The following is a 22332-nucleotide window of genomic DNA, read 5'->3' on the forward strand; positions in this document are numbered from 1 at the left end:
AATGAATCAAGAAGAGTGACTCTTATGAGATCTCCTTTCTGTCCAATGACATGAACCTTTCAATAACGCAGTTCTACTTTCTTTTTGAATCTTTTTATTAATTTTTCCAAAACTATAAACAAACTAACAATGTTGATACAAAGAGATTGGAATAATCTTATTGTTAATAAACATATACAGAAAAGATTTCAGATAACACAGGTATAAAAGACTTCCAAACTCATGATATAATTAATCATAAAGAAGAAATAAAAAGAAAAAAAACAAAGAAAAACCCCCCAAAAAAGAAAAAAAAACTAAATACTAAGCCCAAAAAAGCAAATGGAACAAAACAGGGCTAGACCAATATCTTAAATTTAACACGTTCAGTAATGTCGTCAACTCCGCTCCTCTATTCATATATTTTAAGTTAATAAGGATTCGGAAAGGCAAATTACATCATATGAAAATGTTGAATAAATGGTTTCCAAGCTTCTTCAAATTTAACCGAAGGATCAAAAATATCACTTCTAATTTTTTCTAAATTTAAACATAATATAGTTTGAGAAAGCCACTGGAATGTAGTAGGAGGATTGATCTCCTTCCAGTTCAATAAAATAGATCTTCTGGCCATTAAAGTAACAACTACAATCATCCGACAGGCTGAAGAAGACAAAGATCTATGTTCTACCATTGGCAATCGAAAAATTGCCGTAATAGGATGGGGTTATAAGTCGAAACATAGAACTGTTGAGATAATATCAAAAATATCTTTCCAATATTTTTCTATAAGAGGACAGGACCAAAACATATGAGTTAAAGAAACCAGCTCAGAGTGACATCTGTCACAAATCGGGTTTATATGGGAATAAAAATAGGCTAATTTATCTTTAGACATATGCGCTCTATGCACTACTTTAAATTGTATTAATGTATGTTTAGCACATATAGAGGAAGTACTGACTAATTGAAAAATTTTATCCCATTTCTCTATAGGTAGGCAAAGTTGAAGTTTCCTTTCCCGTTCATTTTTAATTTTATCAGATATACCTGGCTGTAATTTCATAATTATATCATAGATAGATGCTATTAATCCCTTCTGAAGAGGATTTAAACCTAAAATGTTATCGATGATATCAGTAGGGTATGAGGTCAGAAAGGTAGGCAACATAGTATTTAAAAAATTTCTTATTTGTAAATATCTAAAAAAATGGGATCTAGGCAAATCAAATTTCTTAGATAACTGTTCAAAAGACATGAAACAGTTATCCAGAAATAAATCATGAAAACATATTATACCTTTCATTTTCCATATCAAAAAGGCTTTGTCCATAACTAAGGGTTGAAAAAAAAAATTAGATATAATAGGGCTTGAGAATATAAATTTGTTCAAACCAAAAAATTTACGAAATTGAAACCATATTCACAATGTATGTTTAACTATTGGATTAACCATTTGTTTATTCAATTTAGATAGTGCAAAAGGAAGTGAAGTTCTTAAAATGGAAGCTAAAGAGAACCCTTGTACAGAGTAACCTTCAAGGTTTACCCATTATGGGCTTGGAGTTATATTCCAATCTTGCGTCCAAAATATTAAATATCAAATATTAATTGCCGAATAATAAAATCTTAGGTTAGGCAGTGCTAAACCACCATCTTTCTTGGACTTCTGTAAATATTTTTTACTTAATCTGGTATTTTTGTTCTGCCATATATGAGAGGAAATTTTAGAATCAATAGTATCAAAAAAGGATTTAGGAATAAAAATTGATATTGTTTGAAATAAATATAAAAATTTAGGTAAAATAATCATTTTAATAGCATTAGTTCGGCCAATCAGTGATAGAGACAGTGGGGACCACTTAGTAATCAGTTGTTTAACCTGATTAATTAACGGTAAAAGGTTGAAGTTGAATAGATCCTTATGTCTCTTAGTAATTTTAACTCCCAAATAAGTAAAATACTAGTCACTCTGAATGGAGAACATCTATAAATGGGAACCTGCATATTTAATGGGGAAAGTTTGCTCTTACCTAGATTCAGTTTATAACCAGAAAAACTACTAAACTGAGCAAGCAAAGTTAATACTGCCGGAATAGATTTTCCCGGGTTAGAAATATATAATAGTAAATCATCTGCATATAGTGATAATTTATGAGTCTCATTTCCACGGGTGATGCCAAATATATTAGGGGAGTCACGAATAGCAATAGCTGGTGGTTCCAAGGCAATATCGAATAGTAGTGGACTAAGAGGGCAGCCCTGCCTAGTACCACGGAATAGATGAAAAAGGGGAGATCTTTGATTATTAGTAAATACCAAAACCAAAGGAGTAAGACATATCCGTTTAATCCAAGATATAAATATTGGACTAAAGTTAAATTTCTCAAGGGTGTTAAATAAATTTGTCCATTCAACTCTGTCAAAGGCTTTCTCAGCATCCAATAACACATTCTGGAATTCTGGGTGAACGAGTATAAACAATATTCATTAATCTCCTAATATTAAAAAAAAGAGTAACGATTTTTAATAAATCTAGTCTGATCAGCAGAAATAATTCGAGGTAATACATTCTCCAATCTTATTGCCAATATTTTAGAAAAAATCTTAGAATCCACATTCAGCAAAGATATAGGCCTGTAAGAAGCACATTCAGTAGGATCCTTATCTTTTTTGATAATTAGGGAAATAAAAGCTCGATAAAAAGATTGTGGTAATTTACCTATAGATACTGCATCCCTAAAAACTCTACATAGCCAAGGAGTCAGTGTAGTAGAGAAAAATTTTAAAAATTCTACTGTATATCCGTCTGAGCCAGGTGTTTCACCTGAGTTCGTCGAAAGAATAGCATTTTTTATTTCCTCTAGCATAATAGGTATGTCTAGTTTTAAACGTTCATTAGATGATAATTTTGGAATATTCAATTTCTTTAAAAATTCATGCATTATAGTGGAGTCACCAGGAAATTCTGATTGATATAAGGAGGTATAAAATTTTTGAAAGGATTTATTTATCTCGTCATGGTCAACCATCAAAGTGCCATCTTGTTTACGAATCTTAACAATCTGTTGCTTAACCGAGGCCGATTTCAATTGATCAGCCAATAATTTCCCAGTTTTATCACCATGTATATAGAATTGACTCTTAGTTTTGGTTAACTGACTTTCAATCGGAGATGACAGTAATAGATTATGTTCAATAACGCAGTTCTTCCATTTGAGTATTTCAATCAGTCAATGTCTATGATCACTGATACAAGCTTATACCTATTTTCTATGATAGCCACCAAACCCAGCTGCAAACATGAGAAAGTCTGCAGATGCTGGAAATCAAAAAACAATACACAAAGTGCTGGAGGAACTCATCAGGTTAGGCAGCATCTACGGAAAAGAGTAAACATGTCAAAGTTTCGGGCCGAGACCCTTCTTCAGGGCTGACTACAGCATCCTGTGACTCAGCCAAGAGGAATACGATCATGTTTTCATTACCATTTCAAGTCAAGTCACTTTTTATTGTCATTTCAACCACAACTGCTGGTACAGTACACAGTAAAAACGAGACAACGTTTTTCAGGACCATGGTGCTACATGAAACAACACAAAAACTACACTAAAACTACACTAGACTACAAACCTACCCAGGACTGTATAAAGTTCACAAAACAGTGCAGGCATTACAATAAATAATAAACAAGACAATAGGCACAGTAGAGGGCAGTAGGTTGGTGTTAGTCCAGGCTCTGGGTATGGAGGAGTCTGATGGCTTGCGGGAAGAAACTGGTACGTAGTTTAGTCATGACAACCCAAACGCTTCGGTGCCTTTTGCCAGATGGCAGGAGGGAGAAGAGCTTGTATGAGGGGTGCATGGGGTACTTCATAATGCTGTTTGCTTTAAGGATGCAGCGTGTGGTGTAAATGTCAGTAATGGCGAGAAGAGAGACCTCGATGATCTTCTCAGCTGACCTCACTATCCGCTGCAGGGTCTTGCGATCCAAGATGGTGCAATTTCCGAACCAGGCAGTGATGCAGCTGCTCAGGATGCTCTCAATACAACCTCTGTAGAATATGGTGACCATGGGGGGTGGGAGATGGACTTTTCTCAGCCTTCGCAGAAAGTAGAGACGCTGCTGGGCTTTCTTTGCTATGGAGCTGGTGTTGAAGGACCGGGTGAGATTCTCCGCCAGGTGAACACCAAGAAATTTGGTGCTCTTAACGATCTCTAAGGAGCAGTTGTCGACGTTCAGTGGAGAGTGGTCGCTTCGTGTCCTCCTGAAGTCAACAACCATCTCTTTTCTTTTGTTCACATTCAGAGACAGGTTGTTGGCTCTGCACCAGTCCATTAGCCGCTGCACCTCCTCTCTGTATGCTGACTCATTGTTCTTGCTGATGAGACCCACCACGGTCGTGTCATCGGCAAACTTGATGATGTGTTTCCAGCTGTGTGTTGCAGCACAGTCATGGGTCAGCAGAGTGAACAGCAGTGGACTGAGCACACAGCCCAGTGTTTGTATCCTGATTGCAGCTTTGAATTGTGTCCCAAGTGAATTCTCCTCACATTCTTAAATGCAAATCTATTCCAGTGGCTATTCCTCAAATATTACATCGACTGTATTGAATAGTTTTACCAGTCTGCATACCAAGTGATGGCATAATATCCAAAGTGAAGAGGTCTGAAAGTTGTCTCTTTTGTCAGTATTTTTAGCAGAACCACTTACTCTTTGGTCTTCGGTTACATGTGATATATCTAACTGTATGTGATACATGCACAGAGACACAGTATTCTAACACTGGGAATCCACGAGGGACGTGGTTGGGAGAGCAGAGTCACCCCTTTCAGCCAAATTTTAAGAGATGGCTGTGAGGTATTATATCCAAGAAGAGAGTAACTCAGTTTTGACCCCAGCCTGCATGATGTCACATGAAATCAGGTCAATCATAGACTAGGAAACCTCCTTTTCACCCTCTGCCCTCCTCCATGATGAGCAGCACCGAGAAGAGCATCGGCTGAAGATACACTCTGGGTGGTTTAGCACTACAGATGACTAAGTGTTTAAGTACACAACAGTAGAGATATACATTTCTGACTTTATCCTCACCAATGTACTGTACCTGTTAAAAGTGCATTCCAAATATGCCAGTTTTGATAGAAATACCACATTGCCCTTGTGGAGAAAACATACTGATCTTACACAAAGTACTCTCCCTATAATGTTGTTCAACATTATCACAGTAATTTGCAGAATCAGATAAGAGGACACATCTGATTTATCTGATGTGTCCTTGGAGACCATAAGGCACTGTACAAAGTTCAAAATAAATTTATTGTTCAAGTACGAATATATCAACATATACTTCCCTATGATTCATTTTCTTGAGGGCTTCACAGGAGATACAAAGAAATACAATAGAATCAATGAGAAACTACATTGGAGACCATTAATTGTAGTAGAATTGTTTTCCTTGACCATCTATAATTTCACAACCCAGCATATCTCTCACCCTTTCATTACCGTCAATTCAACTGGCTCAATGAGGAATGAAGAAGAGCCTACTCAGAAGGAATACCAAAACTCCAAAAACTGAGGGCCCAATGCAGCAAATATGCAACTTATCATTACATGCCAATCTAACTACAATAGAAGTGTTTAACAAACGTCTTAAGCAGGTCTCTAACCCGATAGTTAAATATGCTTTGCGCATTTGGTTTCAATTCAGAAAATTTTTTGATCTTAATCAATTCGGGTTAGCGATTCCTATTTTAGGTAACATATTTTTTCCTCCCTCTTTTACGGATCGCGCTTTTCAAACTTGGAAGACTAAGGGTATTTTACGGTTTTTGGATTTATTTTTAGATGGTTCCCTTATGTCTTTTGAACAATTATCTAATAAATATAACTTATCAAGAATACATTTTTTTAGATATTTACAAGTTAGAAATTTCCTAAGTACTATACTTTCTTCCTTTCCAATGCTTCCTCCTACATATATTTTAGATTCGATAATTAACCTTAATCCATGTCAGAAAGGTGCATCGGCTATGATTTATAATATTATTATGAAACTTAGGAAAGCTCCATTTGATAAGATTAGGGTAGATTGGGAACAGGAATTGGGGCTTACCATTTCTGTGGATGATTGGGGGCAGATTTTACAATTAGTTAATACTTCCTCTATTTGTGCTAAACATTCCCTAATTCAATTTAAAGTGGTTCATAGAGCACATATGTCCAAAGATAAGTTAGCGCGTTTTTACTCGCATATTAATCCTTTCTGTGATAGATGTTCGGGGCAGATAGCCTCTTTAACTCATATGTTTTGGTCTTGCCCTACTTTGGAAACTTTTTGGAGAGATATTTTCAATATTATTTCTAAGGTATTAAATATAGATATCTCTCCTCACCCTATTACTGCTATCTTTGGACTACCTAAAATTTCTAGTAATCTTTCCCCTTCAGCCCGTAGAATGATTGCATTTCTTACTTTAATGGCGAAAAGATGTATTTTACAACATTGGAAAGAGCTTAATGCTCCAACTACCTTTTTTTGGTTTTCTCAGACGATTTTATGTTTGAATTTGGAGAAAATTAGAAGTAACCTTTATGATTCTTCATTTAAATTTGAACAGATTTGGGGACCTTTTATTCGATATTTTCATTTAATGTAATATTTACCCTTCTTGTTTTTTTTTCACTGTTTTTAATGGAGGTCGGGATTGAGGACGTGATTTTAAGTTTAACTCTGTTTGGTTTCAAGTTAGCCCATTGCTTTGCTTTGCTTTTAGTTAGCTGCACGGTGGGGTTTTTTTTGGGGTTTTTTTTTCTTTTTTTTTCCATTGATATATATAAAATTTAGTATACTATTATGTTATCTTGGTTTCTTATGTTTAAATTACATTGTTTGTAGTATTTTCTTTTTGGTATTGATATCTTTTGGAATTTTATTATACTTTAACATTGTATTAATGTTTATATGGCTTACCTTTTTTGTATACTTACTCAATAAAAAGATTTAAAAAGAAAGAAGTGTTTAACAGAGTTTTGTGATTCCACAACCAATTGCAGCTCTGCAGTCCCAAAACTTTCAGTCGTGAATGACGTGCACTATAAACATTTACAGGAGGAGGTGGAGGCTCCATCCAGGAGCCTCAGGTCTCACACCACCAGATCCAGGAGCAGCTTTTACCGCTCAACCATCAGGTTCCTGAACCAGTGTGGATAATTTTACTTACCTCAACTCTGAACTGATTCCACAACTTATGGACACACTTTCAAACACTCTACAACTCATTTTCTCAATATTTTTATTATTTATTTAGTATTTGCGTTTTTTTCTTTTGCACATTAGTTGTTTGTCTTTATGTAGTTTTTAAATTGATTCTATTGTTTCTTTCTATCTACTGTGAATGCCCGCAAGAAAATGAACCTCGGGGGTAGTGTATGATGACATATACATACATTGATAATGAATTTACTTTGAGTCACAGCTGATCTCAACACAATGACCAAAAGCCAAAGACAAGGTCAAAGCATTTCTGACCGTCTTTAAACAGAGGTGCCAAGTGGATAATCTTAAGATTCATACCATCACAAAAGGCACCCTTCAGATTCAGATTCATTTATTTATTCACATGTACCTTGAGTGAAATGCATTGGTTGCGTTAACAAACAACACAGCCCAAGGTTGTGCTGGGCACAGCTCACAAGAGCCGCCGCGCATTCTGGTATCAACACAGTATGCCCACAATGTTCAGCTGAACAACACAAGCAAGAAAACAACAAAGCAAAACAAGTCCTTTTCCTCTTTGCCTTCAACCTACAGTCCATGGCCCAGACTCACAGACATCAGGTGATACATTTCACTCCCTCTGATGTAAGGAAACAGCTACAAGTACTCTTCCTTCAGTTAGTCCTGACGAAGGGTCTCGGCCTGAAACGTCGACTGCGCCTCTTCCTATAGATGCTGCTTGGCCTGCTGCGTTCACCAGCAACTTTGATGTAAGTTGCTTGAATTTCCAGCATCTGCAGAATTCCTGTTGTTTACAAGTACTGTGTACTGCTGAAGACTAGTAAAGCAGCCATAGCTCTAACAAGTTGTTCCAATACAGTTACAACAAAAGCATCAATGTGACAACATGGGAAGTCTCCCTGTTATGTCCTGTCCATAAAAAGCAAGACAAACTCAACCTGGCCATTTCCTGTCAATCATCAGCTATGTGACAGTCAGTGTTGTTGACAGTGCTGTCATGCCCCACTCAGTGTCAAATAACCTGCTTCCCAACACTCAATCTCAGTGTGTCAATGCCACACAGCTGCAGATATCACTGCCTGCATTCAAATAAGAACTAAAGAGCTGAATTCCTGAGATGTGATGACTGCAAATTCCCTCCACATCAAAGCATTATTTACCCAAGCATAAAATCAAGCAACAGTGGCCATATTGCTGAATGGGCATCTGGAATAACATGAAGGAAAGTGGTTGTGGTTGATAGATCAACCTCAACCCCAGGACATTGCTATAGGAGTTCCCCAAGATAGTGTTCTAAGCAGAAAGACCTTCATCAATTACCTTCCTTCTATCATGAGAAGTGGTAATATCTGGTCATGGTTGCACTGAATTAAATTCCTTAGTAAATGAAGCAGCCCATAGCCAAATGCAGCAAAAACCTGATGACATCCAGATGCAAACTAGCAGTGGGCAGTAATAATTGTGCCACACAAATGACCATCCTCAAAAAAGAACAAACCACCAAACCAATTCAACATCCTGGGGTTTACCTTTGACCAGAGACTCAGTCAGAGCAACAACAACATATATAACTACAAAGAAGGCTAAGAAATAAGATATCCGATTGCGTCGCATCTGATCTGGACTGACATTTACGTGCTGGGCAGCACCCAATTAATTAGCTTGTTTATTTCAGCTTTTTTCTTAAAGATGTGCTGGGTGCATTCCGGCTACCGCTGCACCCAGCATCCTGGTATCGGTCTGCGGCCCAGAGGTTGGGGACCACTGACCTAGAGGAAACCCACACAGTCAATGTGAGAAGGTACGAACTCCTTACAGATAGTGCAAACTGAAGTCCCATCAATTTCCTACACAATTGAAGCATTTTAAGGTGACATGGCAGAGCAGTGGTTAGCACAACTCTTTACTGTATCAGCGACCAGGACCCAATTCCTGTCGCTGTCTGTAAGGAGTTTGTACGTTCTCCCCATGACCATGTGGATTTCCTCCACGTGCTCTGGTTTCCTCTCACAGTCCAAAGGCATACCAGTTGGTAGGTTAATTGGTCATTGTAAATGATCCTATGATTAGGCTAGGACTAAATGCGTGAGTTGCTGGGCAATGCAGCTTAAAGGAAGGGCCTTTGAGCTGTATCCAAATAAATAAATAAATTTTATAGTGGCAGTTAACATACGACCAACACATATTTGGAAGTGATAGGAAACTGGAGAACCATAGAAGAAAGTCATGTAGTCAGAGAGAACATACAAAATGCACACTGAGTAGTGCCTGAGGACAGATCTGAATCTGGGTTTTTAAGAGTCCGGAAGCAAACACTCCACTAGTAGCAGCACTGTGCCAGCTGTACTAACTGTGCCTCTCGAGAAGGAATACAATAGTACACCTGGTAGAACCACAGTGACACTGTCAGGGCAGAGAATCCCATTTAACACATGATATCAGTCAACTCCCTCCATCAAACCAGAATCCCAACCCTAACGCCACAACAAACGACACCTAAACTGCAGTTATTCACTAAAGACAGTTTTGACAGATGCTATTACAGTCCAGACTTCTATGAGGGTAGTAAGCACTTCGAAATACCGCCACCATAATGTTTTCCTCTGTCAAATACCATATTAATTTATAAATATATTATTGTTCCTCATTATCACTAGGTCTAAATTAGGGATGGAATACTGTTTTGAGAATGTGAGACCAAATTGGGGATATTTTTCTAAAATCTCACACACCCTGGTAATTTTGTGCATAGATCATTAATTAAATTAGTAACAATAATTATGGATTTTTAAAGGAAAAATAACGTATTCATTGTTTCACTATCACAAAAGTATAACAGAGATTGCAATAAATGAAGTGTTTTAGAAAACCTGTTCAAGAATTATTAATACTAATCTTTTAAAAAGATCATTTAAAAAAACATTTTAGAATAGTAAACATTCACTATCCAAATACTGATGTGCATTCCAGATCTGCAAAGGCATCAAAGGTAATGGGGAAATGGCAGGAGAACGGGGTTGAGAGGAAAAATGAATCAGTCATGATCAAATGACGGAGTAGTCTTGTTGAGTTGAATAGCCTAATTCTGCTCTTATGTCTTATGGATATCAAAACCATCATCCAACATCACGTGTTCTAGCAACCATCTAACTGATGCCAAGCCAGCATGAAAAATTTCCTAAGAAAACATCTCACTGCTCTCGGGTTGTGAAAAATCATTCGCTGCTTTATTTGGCAGTAAAGAGAATCATTATGTATCTTGTTATTGGGAGCCACGGTAACGTAGCAGTTAGTGCGACGCTATTACAGCTCGGGGCATTCTGGAGTTCAGAGTTCAATTCTGGCCGTGTTTTGCAAGAAGTACCTGTACATCCTCCCTGCGGAATGCATGGGTTTTCTCTGAGTGTTTTGGATCCCCCCTACAGTCTAAAGACCCATTGGGTAGGCTAACTGGTCATTATAAATTGTCTCATGATTAGATTAGGGTTTAACTGTGTTGTGGGGATGCTGGGATGGTGTGGCTTAAAGGGCCAGAAGGACCTACTCCACACTGTATCCCTAAATAAATAAATATTGCAGGTGGGGTTTAAAGAATTGAGGGACAGAACTACATTCTGCATGCCAACAAAATATTTGCGTGTGCCACTTTGGGCACACACTCCATGGGTTCGTCACCCCTGGAAAATTCTGCAGCTTCCTACTCAATGTAAATACTTTCACTAAAAAAGACTGCAGCCATTGAAGGTGTTCACAACTAAATTTTCAATGGCAATTGGAGCCTGACAGTAAATGCTGATATTTCACCCTACTAAATGAATAAAAATATTATTTCAATCTAATCTATGTATTAGATATATCCTGGATACTTTGATAAAAAAAAAGGGAGAGATTTTAATAATTTGAATAATTCATAGCAGCAAATGGTTGTAAAACAAGGAATTAGTTGGTGGAAATCTGCAAGTTTCTTTGAAAAACGCTGGAAATCACAAAACAAAAAACCTAAAAAAAACTCAGCAGGTCAAGCAGATCTACTGAAAGTAGAGTTAGTACTTCAGGTTAACTCTTTTATCAGAACAAGGAAAGAGAGGAAGAGAGGTAGTTTTAAGTTGCAGAGAAGAAAGGACGCAGTAGGTGGGAGATGAGAGAACAGAAGGTACATCTCGGATAGGGTGAGGCCTGAGGTTACACAGGCCATACGATTAATAAGGGTAATGAGAGAAACAAGAGAGCGACAAAAAAAAAAAGAGGCATATAAAACTATAAAGCAGATGGCCGTGTTGCTGAATTCTAATACCAAAAAGAAGATGCAGACAGTATCTAGCAAAACAAGTAGTGTCTATTAGGATAAGAAAATAAGAATTAATAATACTGATGGAATAACCAACCAGGACAGCTGGTTGGTTCTCCTACAAAAGGAAAGGCTCATCATTCACAATCACTGAATCTACTATCGAGTCCCAAAGGCAGCACCGGTGTTGAGATGGAAAATGAGATGCTGATGCTCAGGCTTGTATTGGGCTTCATTAGAACAGTGTAGGAAGTGTTGGAAGCCACAGATAGGGAAGTCAGAGAAGAAGTGCAATGGAGAATTAAAGTGACAGGCCACTTGTAAACTAAATGGAGATGTCCTTCATTAATCCTAATGAAATGTTTTGTCCCAAAACGTTGACTGATTATTCTTCTCCAAAGATAATAGCAGTGAAATACTACTAAAATAATTATGATAATATATATGATTAGTTAGAGTGCAGGAAGAAGACAGAGAGCCTAAGATTGTCAAGACGACTTCCCTAAGTGTCAGCGAAACAAAAGGACTGGTCACTGACTTCAGGAAAAGTGGGGCAGATGGAGGCTGGCAGTGAGGAAGAGCTCAGTGCATATGCTCCTGTTTACATCGAAAATCAAGAGGTTGAGTGTTGACAGTTTCAAATTCCTAGGAGTGAACATCACCAATAGTCTGCCCTTGTCTCACCAAGGCCAAGAAAGCTCACCAGTGCTTTTACGTCCTCAGAAGATGAAAGAAATATGACATACCTTCTCTGACCCTCACCAATTTTTAAATGAATACATCACAGCTTGGCACAGCAACAGCTCTGCCCATGACTTCGAGAAACTGCAGGGTTGTGGATACAGCTCAGCACATCACGAAAAACTCTGTCTACACTTTTAGCTGCCAGTATAATCAAAGATCCTACCCACATGTACATTCCCCTGCCCCCCCCCCCCCCCCGCTCCCACCATTGGCCAGAGATAAACCTAAAAGCATATACAATCAGGCAACAACAGCATCAGGGCCTGGTATGGAAACACCAAAGTCCGTGAACAGAAAAAAATATTGCAAACGCAGTGGATATGGGCCAGTCCATCTTGGATAAAACCCTCCCCACCATTAAGCACATCTTCATGGAGCACTGTCACAGGAAAGCGGCATCCATCATCAGGGACCCCCATCACTCAGGTCATGTTCTCTCTTTCTGCTGCCATCACGAAGGTGGTACAGGAGCCTCAAGAATCATACCACTAAGCTCAGGAACAGTTACAATCCCTCAACCATCAGGCTCCTGAGCCAGAAAAAATAACTTCATTTGCCTCATCACCGAACTGTTGCCACAACCTATGGACTTACTTTCAAGGACTCTTCATCTCATATTCCCAGTATTTATTGCTTATTTATTACTATTACTTCTTTTTCTATTTGCACACTTTGTCTTTTCCACACTGGCTGTCTGCCTTGTTGGTGTAGTCTTTCATTGCTTCTATTATGGTTATTGGATTTAGAGTATGCCAACAAGAAAATGAATCTCAGGATTGTATGTGGTGACATACAGTATATGGACTTTGATAATAAATTTACTTTGAACTTTTAAATTCTTTGTACTTAAGTTCACGTTAATCCCAGTTTGAAAAGGCCATTCAATTTTCACAGGTGTATTTAAAATAACAACCATGGCCACTCGTGATCTATTGCAGTTTATGATCAACATGTTCCAAACCAGCAGCGCAACAACTAACCACACATGTATAGTCCAATTTGAAATCTCTGATTTCGACACACAGAAGATTTTCATTCTATCAGAAATGCAGAGATCCTAATCCAGTCCCAAAGGCGAAAGGATTAGCTTTCCTCCATGCTGCCACAAAAATTAAGCTTGCACATGCTTAATTTAAAGCTGAAATGTCAGACGTATTTCAGCTTTTCATTTTATCCATTAAATGTCATGACTCTTTTAAGCCAGAATCATGATCTGCTGCCTTTTCACTGCAGTAGTAGCAGTTAAAATGTGACTTTAGTTTTTATAGAGTCATAGAATATTACAGCTCAGAAATAGGCCCTTCAGCCTATCTAGTCCATGTCAAAGTATTAATCAACCTAGTCCTATCAACCTGCACCTGGACCATAGCCCTCCATATCTCTACCATCCAGGTAACCATCCAAATTTCTCATAAATGTTGCAATCAAACCCAAATCCATCACTTCTGCTGGCAGTTCATATCACACTCTCACCACCCTCTCCCCCTCATGCCCCTCTTAAACATTTTACCTTTCTTAATCCATGATCTCTAGTTTCAGTCTCACCCAACCTCAATGGAAAAAAGACCCCTATTTATACACCTCACAATACCTCTATCAAATCTCCCTTCATTCTCCTACACTCCAGTGAATAAAGTCCTAACCTATTCAACCTTTCCCTATGATTCAAGTCCTCAAGTCCTGGCAACAACCTTGTAAATTTTCTCTGCACTCTTTCAATCTTGTTGATATATTTACTGTGGGTAAATGACCAGAACTGGACACAATACTCCAAATTTGGTCTCATCAATGTCTTATACAACTTCAACATAACATTCCAACTCCTGTCCTGAATACTTTGATCTATGATGGCCAATGTACCAAATGTTCTCATTACAACACTATCTACCTGTAAAACCACTTTCAAGGAATGATGGATCTGTATTGCCAGATACCTTTGTTCTACCTCAATCCTCAGTGACCTATGCTCACTATGCAAGTTTTACCCTGGTTTGTCTTCCCAAAATGTAACTCCCCACATTTGTCTGCATTAAGTTCCATCTGTCATTTTTAGCCCATTTTTCCAGCTAGTCCAGATCCTGCTGCGAGTTTTGATAGCCTTCCACACTGTCCACAATACCCCCAACCTTGGTGTCATCCACAAATTTGCTGATCCAGTTTATGACATTACCATCCAGATTGATATAGATAACAAAGAACAACATACCCAACACCAAACCCTGAGGCATACCACTTGTTGCAGGCATCCATAGAGAGATTCATACAGCAATCATCTACTACCACTCTCTGGCTCCTCTCACAAAGCCAATCTCTAATCCAATTTACTACCACATCTTGAATGCCAAATGAAAGAACCTTTTTGACCAACCTCCCATGTGGGACATTGTCAATAGCCTTTCTAAAGTCCTTGTAGACAACATCCACCGTCCTGCCTTCATCTATTTTCCTGGTAACTTCCTGGAAGAGCTCTATAAAACTGGTTAGACACTCCCCATCTATCCAAATACTTATATATCTGGTTCCTTGGAAGACCTTCCAATAATTTACCCAGTACTGATATCCAACTCACTGACCTATAACTTCCCAGCTTATATTTAGACCCTTTCTTAAACAATGGAACAGCATTAGCTATCCTCCAATCCTCTGGCACCTCACCCCATGCTAAGAATGTACTAAATATCTCTGCTAGGGCCCTTGCAATTTCTGCACTTGCCTCTCACGAGGTGCAGTGGGACACCTTGTGAGGCCCTGAAGGTTTGTCTATCCCAATTTGCTTCAAAACAGCAAACATCTCCTCCTCTGTAATGTGTATACACTTCATGTTTCCCTGCTGTTTTGCCTCACTTCTACTGACTGTGTCAGCCTCCCAAGTAAACGCAGATTTTTTTTAAAAATCCATTTAAGATCTCCATCTCTTTTGGCTCCATGCATATACTGTAGCGATGTGCTACACACAGCGCTAGAATAACCACACAGAGTCGGTGAGTTAGAGTTGCGATGAAAGAGATTTATTCAAACTTCGCGGCCCGCTTTAAAGCCTTCCCGTTCCCGCCCTCCCTGGGCGGGACTACTGTGGGGAATGCATATTCCCAGACCCTTTCTGCGCGCGGGATTTTCCCCCTGCTGGTGAAGATGGCCTGGCGCCCTTTTTGCTGCCGGCCCTCTGCCTGCGCGCGCTGTTTCGTGAGCCGGTTCGTGGGTGCCAGAAAGTGGGTCGCCACATAACGCCCCCCCCAGAACCGGCGATACCTCCCCCAATGTCCACAGTCTGGATCGGCCTCTGTTTGGGAGGTCTGCCCCTGCGCCGCGGTGCCTGAGCCTGGACCGGTTGCGCCAAGTCCACATGGGCCAGTTTGAGTCGGTCCATTCCTCACTCCCGTCGCCAGGTTTTGTAGGCTCTGCTGCCTGGCCTGGTCTGGTCTGTCGTTGGGCACGCGGCTTGGTGATCTGTGCGACGGATGCCCCTCTCTCTTTCCTGGCATTCCACAGCACATCTGCTCGGGCTGCCACCTCCCGGGGGTTGCTGAAATCTGCGTCGGACAGCAGCAGGCATATGTCCTCGGGCAGTTGCTCTAGGAACGCCTGCTCAAACATGAGGCAGGGTTTGTGTCCTTCAGCCAGGGCCAGCATCTCGTTCATTAATGCTGACGGCGGCCTGTCTCCCAAACCATCCAGGTGCATTAAGCGGCGTGCTCGTTCGCGCCGTGAGAGTCCGAAAGTCCTTATGAGCAGGACTTTGAATGCTGTGTATTTGCCGTCCTCCGGGGGCGACTGTATAAACTCCTCAACTTGTGCAGCAGTCTCCTGGTCGAGGGAGCTCAGCACGTAGTAGTAGCAGCGAGTGGACTCCGAGGTTATCTGCCGAATGTGGAATTGTGCTTCTGCTTGTTCGAACCATAAATGGGGTCGCAGCGTCCAGAAGCTTGGCAGTTTTAACGAAACTGCGTGAACAGATGCAGCGTCGGTCATCTCTGGTCCAAATATCGTTTGGGCCGTCGGGGTCACCAATTGTAGCGATGTGCTACACACAGCGCTAGAATAACCACACGGAGTCGGTGAGTTAGAGTTGCGATGAAAGAGATTTATTCAAACTTCGCGGCCCGCTTTAAAGCCTTCCCGTTCCCGCCCTCCCTGGGCGGGACTACTGTGGGGAATGCATATTCCCAGACCCTTTCTGCACGCGGGATTTTCCCCCTGCTGGTGAAGATGGCCTGGCGCCCTTTTTGCTGCCGGCCCTCTGCCTGCGCGCGCTGTCTCGTGAGCCGGTTCGTGGGTGCCAGAAAGTGGGTCGCCACAATACGACCATTCTAATCTTCCAAAGGACCAATTTTGTCCCTTGCAATCCTTTGCTCTCAGTATATCTATAGAAGTCCTTGAGATTCTCCTTCACCTTGTCTACGTGAGCAACATCATGCCTTCTTTTAGCCTTTCTGAATTCCTTTTTAAGTGTTCTCTTGCATTTCTTATACTCCTCAAGAACCTCATTTGCTCTTTCCTGCCTTTATCTGCTATGCAGCTCCTTTTTCTTAACCAGGGCCTCAATATCTTTCAAAATCCAAGGTTCCCTAAACCTGTTATTCTTGCCTTTTACTCTGACAGGAACATACAGATTCTGTATTCTCAAAATTTCACTTTTGAAAGACTCCCACCTACTAAGCACACCATTGCCAGAAAATAATCTGTTCCAGTCCACACTTGCCAGGTGCTTTCTGATAACATCGAAATTGGCCTTTCTCCATTTTAAAATCTCAATCTGAAGACCAGACCTATCCTTTTCCATAATTACCTTCAAACAAATGAGATTATGATCACTAGTTGCAAAGTATTCCCCTACACAAACTTCTGTCACCTGCCCTGTCTCATTCCCTTGTAGGAGATCTAGTATTGCACCCTCTCTAGTTGGGATCTCTATGTATTGATTAAGGAAATTTTCCTAAACATATTTGATAAACTCCGTCCCATCCAGCCCTTTTGCGATATGAAAATCCCAATCAACATGTAAAAAGTTAAAATCACCTACTATCAGAATCTTAGGTTTCTTGCAACAATCTGCAATCTCACTACAAATTTGCTCCTCTAAATCCCACTGACTATTAGGTGGTCTATAATATAATCCCATTAACATGGTCATCCCATTCTTATACCTCAGATCCATACATACAGCTTCAGTAGACGAGCTCTCCACTCTGTCCTATCTGCCATGACATTTTCCCTGACTAGTAATGCCACCCACCCCCTTTATTCCATCTCGTTCTACCACATCTAAAACAACAAAACCCGGGATCATTGTGCTATCCTCCTGCAACCAATTCGCACTAATTCCATGTATTGATCCATGCCCTTAACTCATCCCCCTATCCTACAATACTCCTTGCATTTAAATAAGTGCAATTTATTTTAAATACATTTTAAATATATCTAAATACATTTAATAATTAATTTTAAATATATTTTTAAAATGAGTACAATAAATTCTTAAGAACCTTAATAAAAATAGAACTTGCATATGAATAATCAAATGAACTATTCCCTGAAATGACATGCAAATTGTGCAAAGGAAAAGAGTTTATTAAAGAGAGAAGTTGTTATAGTGTAGAAAATCTGATGTACACCACCATTACTTAAAAAAAGTTTGTTGGCCAACATGTATACATTGTTTGGTTGACAGTGCACGCATTGAGCGTTTTCTGAAATCAAAGCAGAATCACATTTTATGTGACATAATTTTAAGGTGATTGGAAGAAAGTACAGGGACTGTCAGAGCTAAGTTCTTTCCACAGAGACTGGTGGGTGCATAGAAGATTATGCTGGGGTTGTGTTAGAAGCAGATACATTAGGGACATTTCAGAGACTCTTAAATAGGAACATGGATGATGGAAAAACTGGGGGGCTATGTAGGAGGAAAAGGTTAGATTGCCCTTAGAATAGGTTAAATGTTGGCGGCATATTGTGGCCCGAAGGCCCTTAATGTGCTGTAATGTTCTATGTTTTATGCTCTATGTGTTTACATTATAAATGTAAATCACAAAAACAAAATCAAGGTTAATATGCAAGGTTAATTAAAATAAATCACAAAGTACTTTAATACCCAGTTCTGTCCTTTTTATCCCAGCATTGCTGGTTGGATCTTAATAAATATTATTAAATTAACTTACCACCACCATGAATGTAGGAAGCCTGGTGGTTCTCCTAATGTAATATTTTTCTCCCATCGTATCTAAAAAAATTAATTGAAATATCATTATATCTATGTATATTTTTTAAATGACAATACACACAGCCACCCTATGTTCCTTGATCTTAAGCATATGGCATTATTACAAATTTACGAGTTAAACCTGGCGTACTGTAAATTCACAGCTATTCTTCAAAATAACAGAATGTATTCAGTAAACATTAGCGCACTTTGGATTTTTAACACTGACCTTTCAGATACCATTTTAAAGTTATCTCTGAAAATAACTAAATTTAAATCCCCTCCCCCTCCCGATCCAGTAAGTAACAAAATTGTAAATAGTACTTAAAAGGTATAAGGAATCTAAAATGATTTCGGAACAAAGTTCAGAGAAGTGGTGACCACACGTTACTTCAAAGTTCTTCAGTTGTCCTATCTTAACACCAGTAACCTTACTTATTTTCATAATTTTAAGTATATTATGTGTTTAAAAAGTACACAAGCTGAAAGTACCATTTAAGACACTTTTTACTGAGTTTATAACTAAGATAGAATCTGAAAGTTCACAAGTCTTGTAAACGTAACTTTGCTGGATCAAATAACGACAGCACAAAAAGATCGTTACTTATCTTTTCACCCATTTATTTCTTCGAGCTCAGCCAGCAAGTGAACTTGGACCTGACATCAGGGAGAGACCCTTTCTCATCGCCCCGGCGGTTCTACAAGTTCACTGCTTGATGTCAGAATTGTCAGAAGTTATAAGGCCACCGATACAAAGGAACAATCAGTTTGATAACCATTCCAGTCAAGTCAATGGACTATTGATACAGAGAACAATCAGTTTGATAACTATTCCGGTCAAGTCAATGGACTATTGATATAAAAGTACAATCAATTTGTTAAACACTCCAGCCACCTTAATTAAAGAAAAGAATACCCTATCTGGTTTGCTGAAGCCACAACTTAATTACAAAGATAAGAACATCCGTCAAATTTATACTTTAATTAAGAAAGGAATGTTCTGTCTAATTTCCATCAGGTACTGCTTTTTTTCAAAATCAAAAGGTGTGAAAAGCCCAGAGACATCTTATGTGGATCTCAGCGAACTTTAATCATCTTGCTCCAAAGAAGGCAGTTGTGAGACATTATTCAAACACACTGCAGTCACAGACATAGTCAGTACTTAACTCATTGTTTACAGGGATCTGAGAATCCCCCATTCCCTTAAACTTTATGTCTGAGAATCCACAAACTAGAGAAATATAAAAACAGGACATTTAGACAATGGCTCACCTCTGATAAAAATGTTTGTGCTGATTTTTGTGCTCCTACGTGGAGTAGATACTCGTATACATACAGTGCTAACCTGCAAGACAAACAAATTAATTAACATTATCACACAATCAAAAATAATTCTTAAGCCAAGTTAAAAATGTTCACACTTCACAAATCGCAAATTTCAACTATCTAATTCATGGCAATAAATTAAATTTGCAACACAAAATATTTATAGCTTTTTTATTTTTCAATATACAAAATATAAATTAAACTTAACATGGTACTATTTACAGTGCTGAAATTTGCTGTAATATTGAGTTTTCCTGTAGCTAATGGACACAATTTACAAAGGTGAACATGTATTTTAACTCTTTAATTTAATGCTGATTAAATTTTACATCCATTTACTACTTTTTACATATAAACTAAAAGCAAAAATTGAGTAATAAATAGAGAGATAAAAAAGAAATTACAACACCAGGCACACTGATTAGGAAAAAAATAACACTAGTCAACCAAGTGAAACATTTCAAACTAAATTTGTCCATAGCATAGCATATTGTACTCAGAAAAGTCCATGGTTAGCTGTGGATTTTGGTGTTGGTGTTTTCTCATTATTAGAAACCAGTTGCAAAAATTATTTATTTTTGAGATATAACATGGCACAGACCCTTCTGTCCCAACGAGCTGCACTGCCCAGCAACCCACCCATTTTAACACTAGGAACATAGAAAACCTACAGCACAATACAAGCCCTTCAGCCCACAAAGCTGTGCCAAACATATCTTTACCTTAGAAATTACCTAGGGTTACCCACAGCCCTCAATTTTTCCAAGCTCCATGTACCTATCCAAAAGTCTCTTAAAAGGCCCTATCGTTTCCACCTCTACCACTTTGCTGGCAGCCGATTCCACGCACTCACCACTCTGAGTAACTAAACTTACCTCTGACATCTCCTCTGTACCTAATTCCAAGCACTTTAAAACAGTGCCCTCTTGTGCTAGCCATTTCAGCCCTGGGAAAAAGCCTCTGACTATCCACACAACCAATACCTCTCATCACCTTATACACCTCCATCAGGTCACCTCTCATCCTCCGTCGCTCCAAGGAGAAAAGGCCGAGTTCACTCAACCTATTCTCATGACGCATGCTCTCCAATCCAGAAAACATCCTTGTAAATCTCCTCTGCACCCTTTCTATGATTTCCACATCCTTTCTGTAGTGAGGCCACCAGAACTAAGCACAGTACTCTAAGTGGGGTCTGACCAGGATCCTGTATAGCTGCAACATTACCTCTCGGCTCTTAAACTCAACACCACGACTGATGAAGGCCAATGCAGCATATGCTTTCTTAACCACAGAGTCAACCTGCACAGCAGCTTTGAGTGCCCTATGGACTCGGACCCCAAGATCCCTCTGATCTTCCACACTCCCAAGAGTCTTGCCACTAATACTGTATTAACACTAGCCTAATCATACGACAATTTACAATGACTAACCAGTCATTACAACTTACTAACCAGTACATCTTTGGACTATGGGAGAAAACTGGAGGAAATCCTTGTGGATATGGAGAGGACATAAAAACACCTTACAGTCAGCAGCAGAATTGAACTCTAAACCCCGGAATGTCCTGAGCTGTAATAACACTATGCTACCATGGTACCCAAAATTACATTGCTACAACTGTATGGTAAGTACCCGTCAACTTTATTTGATTGTGGTGCCTAAAATATGAAAACGACCTTCACAATCATATGTAGTTTGAAAATATCATGAATTCAATGGATACAACTGCTATTCAAAGGGAAGAATGAATAGAGAATGCCTGTTCAGTTACTAACCTCTGATATGTAGTTACCACAAATAGACACTGAACTCAATTCAGGATCTATTTGTAGTAAAGAGTAAAGGATAAATGACATGGGATAATATATCAAATGTTGATCAGACAAACCAATCCTGCAATGTTTATTTCATTTTGACCACTACAAAAGATGCAAAATCTGGTTGTCCAAGAGCCAGCAAACACACGAAACAAGAAACATAAAACAAACGTGGATGCACTCTTCTTACTCGTAGCATGGATGTCCTTTAATCAGGACTCCATGCTGTATTGCAACCGGTAGACAATCAAGTCCCAGCTCTTGGGAAATTTTATTATGATTGTGAAGACCATATAGCCACTTTAATTTATGCATTCATAGAGGTACTAACTTCCCCAAAGACTAGCGCCTCATTGTTTCAAATGATTCCAGTTTTCTTAGTTGACCCCTTGAGAGTTATTATCTATTGTTTACAGTTTAAAGTAAAGTTATCGTCAAAGTACTTATATGTCACCGTATATTATCCTGAGATTCATTTTCTTGCAGGCATTCACAGTAGAACAAAGAAATACAATAGAAACAATGAAAAAGTCCAAAGACTGACAAACAACAAACTGTGCAAATACAGAAAGAAAAAACAATAACCAAACAATACTGAGAACGCAAGGTTGTATGGTCCTAAAGGTGAGTCCGTAGATGGTGTTCAGCAATCAGATCAGTATAAATGTGAATGAAGCTATCCCGCTGGTTCAGGAACCTACCTGTTGAAGGGCAGCAACTAATATTGCAGTTATTATT

At 39.0% G+C, this 22332-nt stretch overlaps 1 protein-coding gene across 1 annotated transcript in view; it reads right to left on the reverse strand.

The window, feature by feature from the left end:
* Positions 1-22332, reverse strand: part of ssbp2b (single stranded DNA binding protein 2b) — a 371929-nt gene that overhangs the window by 240758 nt on the left and 108839 nt on the right. The window contains exons 5-6 of the mRNA XM_063068536.1: positions 19724-19796; positions 18411-18472 (exon numbers count right to left, since the gene is read on the reverse strand). Coding sequence (XP_062924606.1) covers positions 18411-18472; positions 19724-19796 — 135 coding nt within the window. The remainder of the gene's footprint in view (positions 1-18410; positions 18473-19723; positions 19797-22332) is intronic.

Source organism: Mobula hypostoma, chromosome 16, assembly GCF_963921235.1.
Source record: "Mobula hypostoma chromosome 16, sMobHyp1.1, whole genome shotgun sequence".
In the NCBI taxonomy this organism is placed as follows: domain Eukaryota; kingdom Metazoa; phylum Chordata; class Chondrichthyes; order Myliobatiformes; family Myliobatidae; genus Mobula; species Mobula hypostoma.